The sequence below is a fragment of the Primulina eburnea genome, chromosome 5, assembly GCF_022965805.1.
Source record: "Primulina eburnea isolate SZY01 chromosome 5, ASM2296580v1, whole genome shotgun sequence".
Taxonomy (NCBI): domain Eukaryota; kingdom Viridiplantae; phylum Streptophyta; class Magnoliopsida; order Lamiales; family Gesneriaceae; genus Primulina; species Primulina eburnea.
In genome coordinates, this window is record NC_133105.1 from 765,619 (window position 1) to 778,347 (window position 12,729).

Below are 12,729 nucleotides of genomic sequence, written 5' to 3' on the forward strand. Positions count from 1 at the left end.
TTAGCAATTCAAAAGCTATATCAAGCCAAGTGTCTATTCAAATCGTAATCAGCAATAATGTTATATCGTTAACTACACATAATAAAACTTGGACGTTTTGGCGTCATTTGATCGTGGATAGTGTCTTGAGAGATCATAGGAGCAGAACACGAAGTGCACGAAATATTTATATGTCAACTTTTACATGGATTTATCAGAATCATTTTTCAGTATAAATATATAATGAGTAATACATGTGCATGCATATATAATGCGTACAAATTCTACATTCAATACTTCGTTCAGCAGAGGTTCCGCCACCAATTAAACCATATTATCAGCAGAAAATCAGAGCAAGGACTGGTCACAAACAAACAAAAAGCACATAAATAGACTTCGTCAGCTTCTGTACCACCTTTTGAAAGGCATGAAGGATCTATAGCGTCATTCTCACTAACGCAGCCAGACTTCAAGACAAGGCAGGATCGATGGGATGCTAGAACGGATAACTTTTTTTCTTATTAACTTCTGGAAAAAGTGATCCAAATTGACGCCAACTTCAGGCCCAACTTCATAGTTTCAATAAAAATTTCCACAAGGGGAAAAGACTGGTCAGATTATTGTCACTCTAAGCAACTGACAGCAATAGATGAGGTCCAAGGTTTTGTTTATTAACTCAAAATATGGAGCCCTTTAAGGTAGACATTCGCTCCGTAAAGCCATAGCCCCCATTTGAAAAGGAAAATCCAAAAAATGCTAAACGCAGTAAGTCGAATCACAACTTCCATTTAATAAATTAATTACCTTCGAGATGAGTGTGAAGCCGCTCTTCATCCTTAAATCTAATCAAATACGATAATTATTTGAGAGAAGCATCACAGCCGCAGACATGCAATCAAAAGAAGCATCTAGAAAGTAGCAAGCTGGGATAAACAATATTTCGAATTGAAGATCCCACAGCACTGCGGTGAAGGTCGAAACCACAAGAAAGGGCAGATGCACGTAAACACCTCGATGACAAAAACAAAACATGGATTTTTAGCAAGTACTATGAGAAGTTCTAAAAGTAAATCAGCTACTGATATTGATCCATGAGATCAAAAGATAAATGAGAATGTTCCAAAGTTAAAGCTCATAAGATAGATGGCAACAACGGATAAAGTGACAAACTTACTACTGAAGTAGTAAAGAAAATCAACCAAATCTGAGTAGGCGTCTCCCCACTTACACAGGCCTTAATAAGTCCAAGCACTAAACACACAATGGATATTCTCCTGCATAGACATACAAGTACTATTAACTAATCCAAGTTCAACTCCTGCTCCTACTCCTGCGCCTTTCCCTGATGCCATTTCTGCATAAATCATAATCCAATAAAACCAAAATTAGTAAATATCGACTAATGTGACAACAAAAAATAAAAAAGTATAACTCACACAAAATACTAAAGCCCATATGATAACCAGAACACCAATGCATCAACGACAATCTTCAATTCTCATAGTGAGTTTGCTCAAAAGAGCTAAAACAAACAACACCTTCTCAGCCAGGAGCATTCAAGAGCAAGAAAGCACATTGGAAAATGGAGAGCAGAAATATGGTCATTAAGACTAAATATTTTTTGAAAAATATATCCTGCAGTATGGAGAGCGGAAATATGGTAATCAAGTCCAAATATTTTTTTGTAAAATATCCTGCAGTTTACAAAGATACTATTAGGGCGCATGTAATACGTGATGTACATTTCATTTTTATGTGTATCAAAATGCGATAAAACAGAAACATCGAGAGAAAATCTTAACACAAGCAACATCTGATATATAAAAAAAATTAGATGTTCGCTCAATACTATGTTAGAATGGTAAATAAAAAGTAAATTCTCCACAAAACTTAAAAGATAAGAGATGCATATGAGAAGATATCACATAAGGGAAACTTATGATCTCACCCGTTGGCATATGGCACCTCGTCTCGTCCACGATATGGAGACTTGCTGAGGCTGCGACCCCTGGGAGACAAGCTGCGACGTCGAGAAGTGCGACCACGGGGACTGTAGCTCCTGACCCACCAAAACAGGCAAACAACAGGTTTAAAATTAATAGTGACCATATTGGCTTTACTCTTAACGTCGCATCTAAATCGCCCTATCATACCTTTTACCATAACTTGGGCTCCGGCGATACCTAGGAGGGCTACGACTCCTACGTCTTCCAGAACCTCCTTGATTCCTGCACTCACGGGCAAAATGGCCAGGCTCGCCACATTCATAGCATTTCAAATCAGATCCAGAACGACCACGACCCCCACCACGGCCACCGCCACCGCCGCCACCGCCGCCAGTTTTTGAGTTGTGTGAAAGCTCAACTCTCCAACCATTTTTACCTATTCGGGAACAAGAACATAATCGCCAGATCAGAACGAGGACCAACTGGAAATTTGGAAAAAGTAAAACCTGCGAAACTTCTCAACTTTTTATGGAGATAACTACATTTAGAAGAGATAACTACGAAAATCTCACCATCAAGCTCCCTAATGGCATCTTGGGCATCCCTTCGATCGTCAAAATCGATGAAAGCATAGCCAGGAGGCCTCCTTGCAACCCACACACTGCAAAAAAAAATCAAATACATAAGAAAACAGTAAGTTCTTCCAGTCATAATAAATATACATAAAGGCACAACTTTAAGAAGATATCGTGCATGCAAGTGAATGCATGACTCAGAGCGTGAGTAGGACTCCATGCTGGACACCTGTAGCTGAGTCAAACCATACACTTGACTTCTTTGGCCATATGTATCTGGGTCAAAATATTTGTCCATGATTGAAAAGATGTTCATAATAAATATTTCACTAGAGCAATCTCCAGCAACAAAAATCAGAACACTCCATTATAACTCATCATTCGAAACCATTATATGAGTTATCCTAACTGCAAATCATAAGCCGTTAGCCACCAAAAACCACTTGAGAATGCAAAACACCACATCCAAAGTAACACAAACGACTTTAGAGCAAGTAAAATACTCGATGTTTTTACCTCCTGATAACACCAAATACACGAAATTCGTCCTCAAGTTCACGTTCAGATACGCGCGGGTCCAAATTTCCAACATAAACCCTCGACATCTGGGATCAAAGTTCCTGGCCAACTCAAAAATACATATGATCACCATCTGAACATAACTTTAACGGGGGAAAAACATTGATGACTAATACCCAAAAAAGATCTTTGATTTGTGCGCTAGAAAAGTCAATTTTCCCAATAAATAAATAAACATCCGAAGACAACCGGGTAATCATTTAACAAACTCGGGGAAAAAAAGGTGAAAAAATCGCAGGATTTCCTTGTGGAAAAATCTTGAACCTAGGAAAAGACAGTCTGTGACAGAAATTATCCAGTACAATGAAATAGCGGAATCTTACGAGAGAAAAACCTGAAACCTCGATCGTATTTGGGAAAACCCTAGCGGCACCAGAGACTGATTATAAAGACAAACGGGTAAGGGCAGCGGGTATCTTTATAGAACATCTCATTCACTACAACGGGTGCACAAATGTAAAATTACCATTTAAGCCCTGCTTTGATTCTGGACACAATAATTTCTCTAGTTGTGCGTACATTTGGGCCTCCAGAAAACAAGGCCCACTTCGGTGGATATTTATCATTTTTATGCTTTGGATTTGGACATTTTTAATTTATTTCATTAATAAAAATAAAAAATGAAAAATATGGCAATACCGATACATTTAATCCGTTTAATAACTACATTTGCTTTACTAAAACTTATTTATCATAATAATATACCTAGTTTGGGAATATAAATACCAAAATTCCAATATAATTGTCACCCTTTGAGGTGCAGTGCCAAACAGCTAACTATTAGTCAAACAATATTTTAATTGCGACCGTGTCATTCTTTATAATTATTAATAATATCTTTTATTTTAGAAATAAGTAAAAAGTCGGTGTAATTGAACGTCTTAATTATAATTGTAAGATGGATCGGGTCCGCCCCGCTAAATGTATGAAATATAAATTTTCTTCTTAACAGTAAAAAAAAAAACATTAGTGTCAAATGAAACAATATAAAATGAATCTAATAGCTTTCCACCAAAAAATAAAAATCAAAGTCATACATATGGATTCTTACATACTCAAGCCGGCTTCATCGTAAAAAAAAAATGCTACAGTTTGTCCATATGAAATAATATTCCGACCACTTTCAAAAAAAACAAGCCAAAAATTGAAACTTCTCATTTCAAATGGAGTTTAGTTTATCGTTACCATAATTTCACAATTAAATCATGTATCCTACTTCCAACTGACTAGATATACCGATCTATCCCGAATATCATTCTAAAATATAAAACAAAATAAGAGAAAGTATGGTTGTTGAATCACATTTGCCGAGAGGTAAATGAGTGGGGAGTCCTTTGCAATAATACATCTAAATTTTACTCAGTCAAATTGATATTTGTTCGTAACCCTCCATTACTTGATGGTTACCATATTGAGATCCTTTTCTTGCTCTTAAAAAATCTTCTGTCTCCTTATCATTTTTTTAAAAAAAAATTTGCATCAGTCCTAACAAGATCACTCTTGTTTACTTGTTTCATTCTTCACTTTTCTTTTTTCCTTTTCTACTCTAATCTTTGGTCGTCTGTATTGTTTTTACACAGATGAATGTTTTTATTCAACAGAATTCATATTATAAATAATAAATAAAGAAGATGTGAAATAACTCATTGTTGAATGTAAATTTAGCTAATGAAAAAAGATTAAACGTAAATAGCCACATTTAAACACAGGACCCGGATCACCTACTGTGCTGTGCACACATTGAATTTTTTTTATTATTTTAAATTCTTTTTTTTTTTCACTTTTTTCCCTCCCTTTTCCTAATTTGTTTTTCCTCCATTTTTTTCTCTCTTCCACACACATTATCCACACAATTCAAATATCGAATTCAAGCCTAAAATTGGTATGGAATTTGATAGTCTAGACGAGTCTTGAAAGTTTTGGGTTGAATATTTGGTGCATAATTCGGTATGTGATCTAACCAAGCAAATCATGGAAATGTGTTTGACTGAAGTGAGCCAAGACAACAATAGTGGTGTCAAGACATCATCGATAGGACCTTCTATGATACAAGCAAAAATATCCAAGAAAAGAAATGGTGTAAAAAAGTTAAGAAGGTTGAAGAGTTGGGTAGAACTTCAAGCAAAACGAATAAAAACAAATTTGAGAGACGAGATAAATTAACTAATGTTAATACTTTTTTGAAATAAAAATTTTCTAGTTTTACGATCATTGTAAGACATCGGAACACACGATAAATTACCCATATCTTGTTCAGCACCTCCGGTATCTCATGCATGTCTTCAAACAACTGGAAATCAATTCAATTTCACTGAATTATTAATGATATGAACTTTAATGATATCTAGAAATTTTTTAGTGGATAAAAATTTTAAGCCAAAAAATATTAATTCTTATATGGTAAAATTGATTTTATAATATTTATTCTTACATAATGTAGGCACAATTTGATCATCCTCCCCATTCTCTTGAAACCATTGATTTCAATAGAGTTATATCCAGTCATGCTCTTTAGTAGTTTTTTATTTAAAGAATAACCGATTAACATTGTTAGTTGAAATGAAGTTTCAAAATGTATGAATTATTGATTTTTGATGGAAATGTGGTGTTGAATTTTAGTTTTTGATATTGCATGATGAAAATGTCCTAAATTTTAATTTAAGCATTAACATGTTAATAGTTTTATATTGTTGAAAATTTTGTTTATTGGAAAAAAAAATTAACAATACTCATCAAATTTGAAAAAAAATGATACGGTTTTCACATGTAAAAATTTAATATAGTAATTTTTAATTGCAAAATTATTAATTTAACATAAAAAATTAAAATGTTTATATTATTTCATATAAAATTGTCTGCTAATGTTTGTGGAAGATCGAAAAAATAGAGGAAAATAAAATAGAAAAAGAGAAGGAAAAAAGTGAAAAAAAATAAAAAAAATTCAATGTGTGTACAGCAAGATGCTCTACATAATAGGTGATCCGGGTCCATAAATACGGGGATTGTTATATTAACAAGCATTTATTAATTATGGCAAAATTTATTTTTTGATCCATGGTTTTTTTTAAAGAAATAAAACAAAAACGTGTTTCTAGAAAATAAATTTTGCCACAAGGACTAATTGCTTGTAAAATCGGATCAAGCAATCGAATCCTTACATTCTTTTACGACCATTATTATGGTTTATACAGCTGCACATTGTCTAAACATAAAAAGATGAGTGAGTCTCATGCGAGACCGTCTCACGGATCATAATCTGTGAGACGGGTCAACTCTACCTATATTCACAATAAAAAATAATACTCTTAGCATAAAAAATAATACTTTTTAATGGGTGACCCAAATAAAAGATCCATCTCATAAATATGATCCGTGAGACCGTCTCACACAAGTTTTTCCCAGAAAGATAGAGAAAGACAAAACTAAAAAGCGGTGAAAAAGAAGAGGTCCATTATTAATAATTTAAACAAAGTTGAAAAAGAGTAGTTTACTGTGTTGGCGCACGATCCATTGGACTTTCAGCAAAGACCGGTGAGCCAAAACCCTTCTCACGTATCAGCTCTCGATTAAGAGGATTCCTTCTCTCTCTTTACAGAGTCTTGTTGTTTCATTACATTTTTGGATCGTGTCTGCTGTGCTGTGGAGCTGCGCCGACCTCTGATTGGCAATCCGTCATGAAGATTCCAAGTGAGTTTGTCTATCATTTTTTACTGTATTTTTGGCCCATTAAGCAGCAGATGATATTTAAGTTGTATTTTTAGAGTAAAGTGTTGATTTTTACGGTTTTGAGTTCACGTGGTGGGCTTTATTACTGATTTTGTGTTTTTAGGTCAAGATTTGTTGGAGTCTGGTAAAGGAAAAGAATGGAAGTTGAGTTATACAGGAACCCAGATTAATTTTTTCTTGTTTCGTTTGATTCCCAGTTAAAGAGCGAGAAATAAGTGGAAAAGGTGCCAAAAAAATTAGTCTTTTACCTGTCGGTGCAGAATATGATCGAGTAAATATTTGAAATTGGATAGAGCTGTTTGTGAGTTGATTGGCACTGATGGATAAAGGCAATGAAAATTTGGTATCTGCTAGGAAGTTGCTAAAAGCCAGTGTAGAGAAATCCAAGGCTTTGGGGTTGTCTTTAGAAGAAGCTGGGCCAAGATTGAACGAGATTAGCCAAAGACTGCCTGCTTTGGAACTGGCGATTCGACCGATAAGGGCTCAAAGAGATGCCCTTGGTGCTGTTAGTGGTCATATAAATCGAGCCGTGGTCCCTGCTGCTGCTGTTCTTAAGGTTTTTGATGCCATTCATGGGCTTGAGAAATCGTTATCCGATCCCCAATATGATCTTCCGGGGTATCTTGGTGTGCTTAAACGGCTTGAAGAGGCATTGAGGTTCTTGGGGGAGAATTGTGGGATGGCAATTCAGTGGTTGGCTGATATCGTGGAGTATCTGGAGGATCACAGGGTGGCTGATGAAAGATTTATTTCGGGTTTAAAAAAGGCACTTAACAGTCTACGGGAACTTGAGGCGGGTGAAGAAAAGGGCCATCTTGATGGGGGCCTTCTTGAAGTCTCATTGGATAGATTGCAAAATGAGTTTAGGCGCCTTTTAATTGAGAATAGCATTCCATTGCCTATGTCCTCTCCAACCATGGCAGGCGAACAGGCCTGCATTGCTCCATCACCTTTGCCTGTTGCTGTTATCCAGAAGTTGCAGGCTATTTTGGGGAGATTGATTTTAAATGACAGGCTTGACAAGTGTATATCCATCTATGTTGAGGTCCGTAGCTCAAATGTACGTGCGAGTCTGCAAGCACTAAATCTAGATTACCTTGAAATATCTGTGTCTGAGTTCAATGATGTGGCAAGCATAGAGATATACATAGCTCAGTGGGGTAGGCATTTGGAGTTTGCCATGAAGCACCTCTTCGAATCTGAGTACAAACTTTGCAATGATGTGTTTGAGAGGATGGGATTGGATGTGTGGAAGTCGTGTTTTGCAAGAATAGCTTCCCAGGCCGGGATTCTTGCTTTCCTTCAGTTTGGTAAAACAGTCGCCGAGAGTAAGAAGGATCCTATCAAACTTTTGAAATTGCTGGAAGTTTTTGCATCCTTAAATAAACTAAGATTGGATTTCAACCGTCTCTTTGGTGGAGCAGCCTGTGCGGAGATCCAAAATCTAACTCGGGATCTAATCAAGAGGGTGATAGAAGGCGCCTCTGAGATTTTCTGGGAGCTTTCGATTCAAGTTGAACTGCAGAAGCACACGCCACCTCCTGTGGATTGTAGTATTCCAAGAGTGGTGACTTTTATCACTGACTACTGCAATAAGCTTCTTGGGGATGAATATAAGCCAATTCTTACGCAAGTTCTAGTCATTGAAAGAAGTTGGAGGCATGAAAAATTCCAAGAGAGAATCCTCACAGACGAGCTTTTGAATTTGGTTAAGGCCATCGAACTGAACTTGGAAACATGGTCCAAAGGTTATGAAGACGCTGTTTCATCTTATTTATTCTTGATGAACAATCACTGGCATGTCTATAAGTATCTTAAAGGCACGAAACTTGGTGCTCTTCTTGGAGATTCTTGGTTAAGAGAACACGAGCAGTACAAGGAGTACTATTCGACTACATTTTTTCGTGAGAGCTGGGGAAAACTTCCAGCTCTCTTAAGCCGGGAAGGTCTGATTCTTTTTTCTGGTGGGCGTGCAACGGCTCGGAATCTTGTAAAACAGAGGTTAAAGGCTTTTAATGAAGCGTTTGACAACATGTATAAAAAGCAGTCCAACTGGGTTATTTCAGAAAAAGATTTGCGGGAGAGAACATGCCAGGTTATTATTCAGACAATTGTACCAGTTTATCGCAGCTACATGCAGAATTATGGCCCGTTGGTTGAACAAGACCAAAGTGCAAGCAAATACGCCAAATATACGGCTCAGTCTTTAGAGAAAATGTTCGAATCTCTGTTCCATCCAAAGCCAATGAAGCAATTCAGTTTTAAAGTGAGGCAGCCGAGTGGGAAATTTAATAATGGAGCTGTGGATCAGTATCAAACTCCCCCAACTGTGAAGTGATGGCCTATTTGGGAGAACCATGCATCAAGATCGTTCGAATCAGTCCATGATCTACAACTGTGTGTATATATCGGCTATTTGAGTACCGTGTCCACAAATCCCATTCAGATATAATAACACAGGCGATGGGAATCGTTCCTAGGTTGGTGACAAGAATTCTGATGAGGTGAATGTCATTTGAACTTCCGGAAGACCCTTTCTTCAGCCGGATGAACCTGCCATCTCGAAGACTTCGATCTGTTTAAAATTAATTATAAACTATTTATTCATAACATATATTCATTCCCTGTTCAATCTCTATTTAAGCAGCAGCAGAAGTTCCCTTTAATTTTCTAGCAGCCAATTATTTGGGATTAGTTTGATGTGATGTTCAGAAGTTTTTCATGTTTCTTGGACAAGAACAGGTAGAAAGGTACATTAACTGTAAGAATTCAGAATAGAAGTGTTATTGGAACTAGGTTGGTTTCTATTGTTTCCGGTGTCCTGGAACAGCCACACACCACCTATCGCATAGGCAGTCTTTATTTTTACCTAAATATTTAATTTGTTTTGTTTACCTTCTTATTTTTCAAAGAATTCTTCTATACGAGTTCAAACTCAAAATAAATAATATATTTTTTTATACGATATAAATTAATTGAAAAATATGTCTAACCAATTATTTTTTAAAAAAATAAAAAATTATATATGTGAGGCGACTTGTGAAAATGGAGATGATGAGTCACCCAGCGTGTAGAGCGATAAAAAAAATGATTTTTTATTAGTTGTATCAAAATATAATGTGTTCACTAACCGACCTGCTGGAGTTTCTGTCATTTAATTTTTCAACTTTTAAAAACTATATAAAAATTTAATATGAATATCATTAAATTTTTATAAAATATATAAAAATTTATATCGAGTACCTCGAAAATTTAAAATTATACAAAAGTTATTAAATTTTTAGAACCAATACAGCGCCTCTGTCAAATGAGTTCCGTGTTCTTGCCCCAATTCACCCTCGGTTTTAGGATCCGACCCGCTAGGGTCACGCCAGGTACCTCCATCTTCCTACGCACCTCAGCGCGAATGGAATCGTCCACCGCCACGAAAGTAGCAGCAGACTCCAACAACAATGGTCAAGATTCAGGGAGCTCGGCGGCGGAGATGGTTGTTCAGTACGTGGTGCTACGGAGGGACCTAATCGACAGTTGGCCGCTGGGGAGTATTGTAACTCAGGGCTGCCACGCTTCCGTCGCCGCTATCTGGGCTCATAAAGATGATCCGGATACTCTTCTATACTGTTCCCCTCCCAACATTGATTCGATGCACAAGGTTAGCAAATTCTATCCCTGCTTGTTTTTTTTTTGCCTGTTAATTTTTTTGGTAGCCCAAGCTTTAATACATCTTCTTACGAATTCCGTATATTCAAATTATCGTTGGATTCATTAAGTTCTCAAGTTGAATTGCTAAGAAAGACAAGTTTTTGGGGCCGTTATTTATTTATCTGTAATTCATGGATGTAGTTTGAAGTGTATATGTAACTGTAATTCTTTTAATTACACATTTTTGGTAAACAGCAAAAAGTTATCTTTAGATGACAAATATCCAAGTTTGTGGTGGCTGCAGTTGAAAACTTTATAAAAATAGCTTAAATTAAGAAACACAAACAACTCATAGTCCTTGAGCAACAGCTTATCTCCCAAAAAAAGGTAAAACTTTATTGTTTATCATACACAAATGGAAAGCTGCTTCCACTTTGTGTTGAAATAAACGCTTCAAGGAAAAAAATATGCTTAATAAAGTGAGTTTCTTATTGTTTTTCCTTGCTAGAATTAACATGCATCCCTTCGAGTCTAACAATCATAAAAGATGGTGCAAGGGAGCCAACATAGATGTCCCTTAATGTCTCCCTCCACCAAATGAAGTGTAATTAAGCTATTGCAAGCTTCATGAGCTCGAGTTACCACCTTGTATACCTATATTGATGTGTCGATACTGTCCTACCGCCCTCCGGTCATTGCTGGAGTTGATTGAGAACATGGGAGGATTTAAAATTGTCTTCTTGGTCTCGTTCTTTGTTTAGTCGGCATGTCTTAATAGTCAACTGCCTCAAATTATTGTGTTGGATTGCTTTTGTTTTGCTGTTTTCGTCATATATAATTATCTGTGGTTGTAGCCAAGGGCTATATTCTTTTTAATTCACATAGTGACATAAGAAAAGTAATATATGGTGTGTGTCTACCATAGATGCCAGTTATCTATTTCTGTATGTCAAGCTAAGGGGGACCCTAGAAGTCAGTTTATACGATATGGTTTGGGAATATGCTGACAACTTTGGTTGCTATGATGAAGGTAACTCTCGAGGTGAAGGGCGAAACACAAATTCGAAATTTATCAGAGAAGCTAGAAGCCGGTGGTGTCGCTCATAAGTTGTGGATGGAGCATCCCGAGAACATTCCCACATGTCTTGCAACAAAACCCTATCCTAAATCATATGTTTCCTCATTTTTCAAGAAGCTTAAACTCTGTAAATGACATCCATTCAAGTGCCATTTTTGCTGCTTTAACATCAATTGATGGCAATTTTGTTCTTAAATGCAAACTATGGGAGATGCTATAAGCTTTTATTTGTATCTCGTTCTTACGATTCAATCAAGGATACAATTAAAGAAAGCATTCATCACCACCTCGATGCCTTGATGCAAGAGAAAATAAACCTAAAACATGTCATGAGATGCGCATCGACACAAAAAATTCAGCTAGAGAAATGGAGTGGAGTTGAAATGCTTCTAAAGAAGCGATCTAGTATATTTTGAGGACAAAATTGCAAGTTTTTTATAACTGGTACAACCAACCCAGCTAGATCATGCAATCCAAGACATCTATTCATTAGAACCTAATGGATGAACAATTTGTTGGATTGGTATACATCACACATATTAATATATTAATTTTTTTTTTATGTTTTTGAAGAAAGATTATTTTTCCATTAGCACAAATCCAACATTAAATTTAATACAGGGGTAGGAGGTACAGCCCACTCTTCATGCATGGTCAGACATTGAATCAACTAATTTTCTAACACGGGTGTGATCAGAAAACGTTGGAAAAACGAACACACCAAAAATGAAAGCCTGAATATTCCAATTTCTGATTCAATATGTCAAACAAGTATCGAGATCGAGTAAATAATTTATATACAAACACAAGTAGTATCGATATTCATAGGGTAACCAATCGCCTGGAGCAAATGGGGCAGTATAATCTGCGCTTGGTCCTGAAATAAAGCGGCACGAAGCACAATCGCAACTGGCTCTGAACGTCCATAGCTTGCACCATACGGTCGCAGTACGGGCAAACCCCCGGTTCTCTGGCTGCCGACCCGCTTCTTGAGCTTCTGTTTCCTTCGTCTCATGAACTTGACTTTCGGTTCCCATTGCTTCCTTCTTATCAGACACTACTGTTTTTGCCGGTTCTTTGTTCATCTCTTCAACTCCTGAAGTGGGGTACGCCGCTAAATATTCAAGAGTTTTACTGCTGTTAACTACATTTATATTGTGCGTGTCTGAAAATTCTTGATTAATGTTGTTGACAATGTTGACGG

The 12,729-nt window shown here is 36.6% G+C and overlaps 3 protein-coding genes across 7 annotated transcripts; 2 read left to right on the forward strand and 1 right to left on the reverse strand.

The window, feature by feature from the left end:
- Positions 1 to 189: 189 nt before the first annotated feature.
- Positions 190 to 3,540, reverse strand: LOC140832014 (serine/arginine-rich splicing factor RSZ22A-like). 4 transcript variants are annotated; one of them, XR_012117999.1, is made up of 8 exons: positions 3,403 to 3,540; positions 3,017 to 3,120; positions 2,498 to 2,586; positions 2,133 to 2,361; positions 1,928 to 2,038; positions 1,154 to 1,333; positions 784 to 989; positions 190 to 548 (listed from the first exon to the last, which is right to left on the reverse strand). XR_012117999.1 is itself a non-coding variant. In XM_073195764.1 (6 exons), the coding sequence occupies exons 2-6, from the start codon at positions 3,103 to 3,105 to the stop codon at positions 1,291 to 1,293; spliced, it is 561 nt and encodes a 186-aa protein (XP_073051865.1). In that variant the 5' UTR covers positions 3,106 to 3,120; positions 3,403 to 3,540; the 3' UTR covers positions 995 to 1,290. The 4 variants fall into 4 exon arrangements, 2 of the variants coding, with proteins under 2 accessions (XP_073051865.1, XP_073051866.1); XR_012117998.1 differs by having other exon boundaries at positions 190 to 989; XM_073195764.1 differs by lacking the exons at positions 190 to 548; positions 784 to 989 and having other exon boundaries at positions 995 to 1,333.
- A 3,000-nt stretch (positions 3,541 to 6,540) lies between these two features.
- On the forward strand, positions 6,541 to 9,707 carry LOC140832016 (exocyst complex component EXO70A1-like). Of its 2 annotated transcripts, none has more exons than XM_073195766.1 (2): positions 6,541 to 6,766; positions 6,909 to 9,707. In XM_073195766.1, the coding sequence occupies exon 2, from the start codon at positions 7,125 to 7,127 to the stop codon at positions 9,141 to 9,143; it is 2,019 nt and encodes a 672-aa protein (XP_073051867.1). In that variant the 5' UTR covers positions 6,541 to 6,766; positions 6,909 to 7,124; the 3' UTR covers positions 9,144 to 9,707. The 2 variants fall into 2 exon arrangements, with proteins under 2 accessions (XP_073051867.1, XP_073051868.1); XM_073195767.1 differs by having other exon boundaries at positions 7,003 to 9,707.
- Positions 9,708 to 10,089: 382 nt separating this feature from the next.
- LOC140832017 (uncharacterized) lies at positions 10,090 to 11,805 on the forward strand. Its single transcript, XM_073195768.1, has 2 exons — positions 10,090 to 10,457; positions 11,478 to 11,805. Exons 1-2 carry the CDS (start codon positions 10,113 to 10,115, stop codon positions 11,658 to 11,660), a joined length of 528 nt encoding a protein of 175 aa, XP_073051869.1. The 5' UTR covers positions 10,090 to 10,112; the 3' UTR covers positions 11,661 to 11,805.
- Positions 11,806 to 12,729: the final 924 nt, after the last annotated feature.

What these genes read in the sequence shown, in the direction of transcription:
- LOC140832014 (XM_073195764.1), bottom strand. Translation starts at nt 3,105, where the DNA reads ATGTCGAGGGTTTATGTTGGAAATTTGGACCCGCGCGTATCTGAACGT. An exon ending in AGCCCAAGTTATGGTAAAAG is followed by an intron (nt 2,039 to 2,132) that starts GTATGATAGGGC and finishes TTGGTGGGTCAG; the next exon opens with GAGCTACAGTCCCCGTGGTC. An exon ending in GAGGTGCCATATGCCAACGG is followed by an intron (nt 1,334 to 1,927) that starts GTGAGATCATAA and finishes TGATTTATGCAG; the next exon opens with AAATGGCATCAGGGAAAGGC.
- LOC140832016 (XM_073195766.1), top strand. Translation starts at nt 7,125, where the DNA reads ATGGATAAAGGCAATGAAAATTTGGTATCTGCTAGGAAGTTGCTAAAA.
- LOC140832017 (XM_073195768.1), top strand. Translation starts at nt 10,113, where the DNA reads ATGAGTTCCGTGTTCTTGCCCCAATTCACCCTCGGTTTTAGGATCCGA. An exon ending in ACATTGATTCGATGCACAAG is followed by an intron (nt 10,458 to 11,477) that starts GTTAGCAAATTC and finishes GCTATGATGAAG; the next exon opens with GTAACTCTCGAGGTGAAGGG.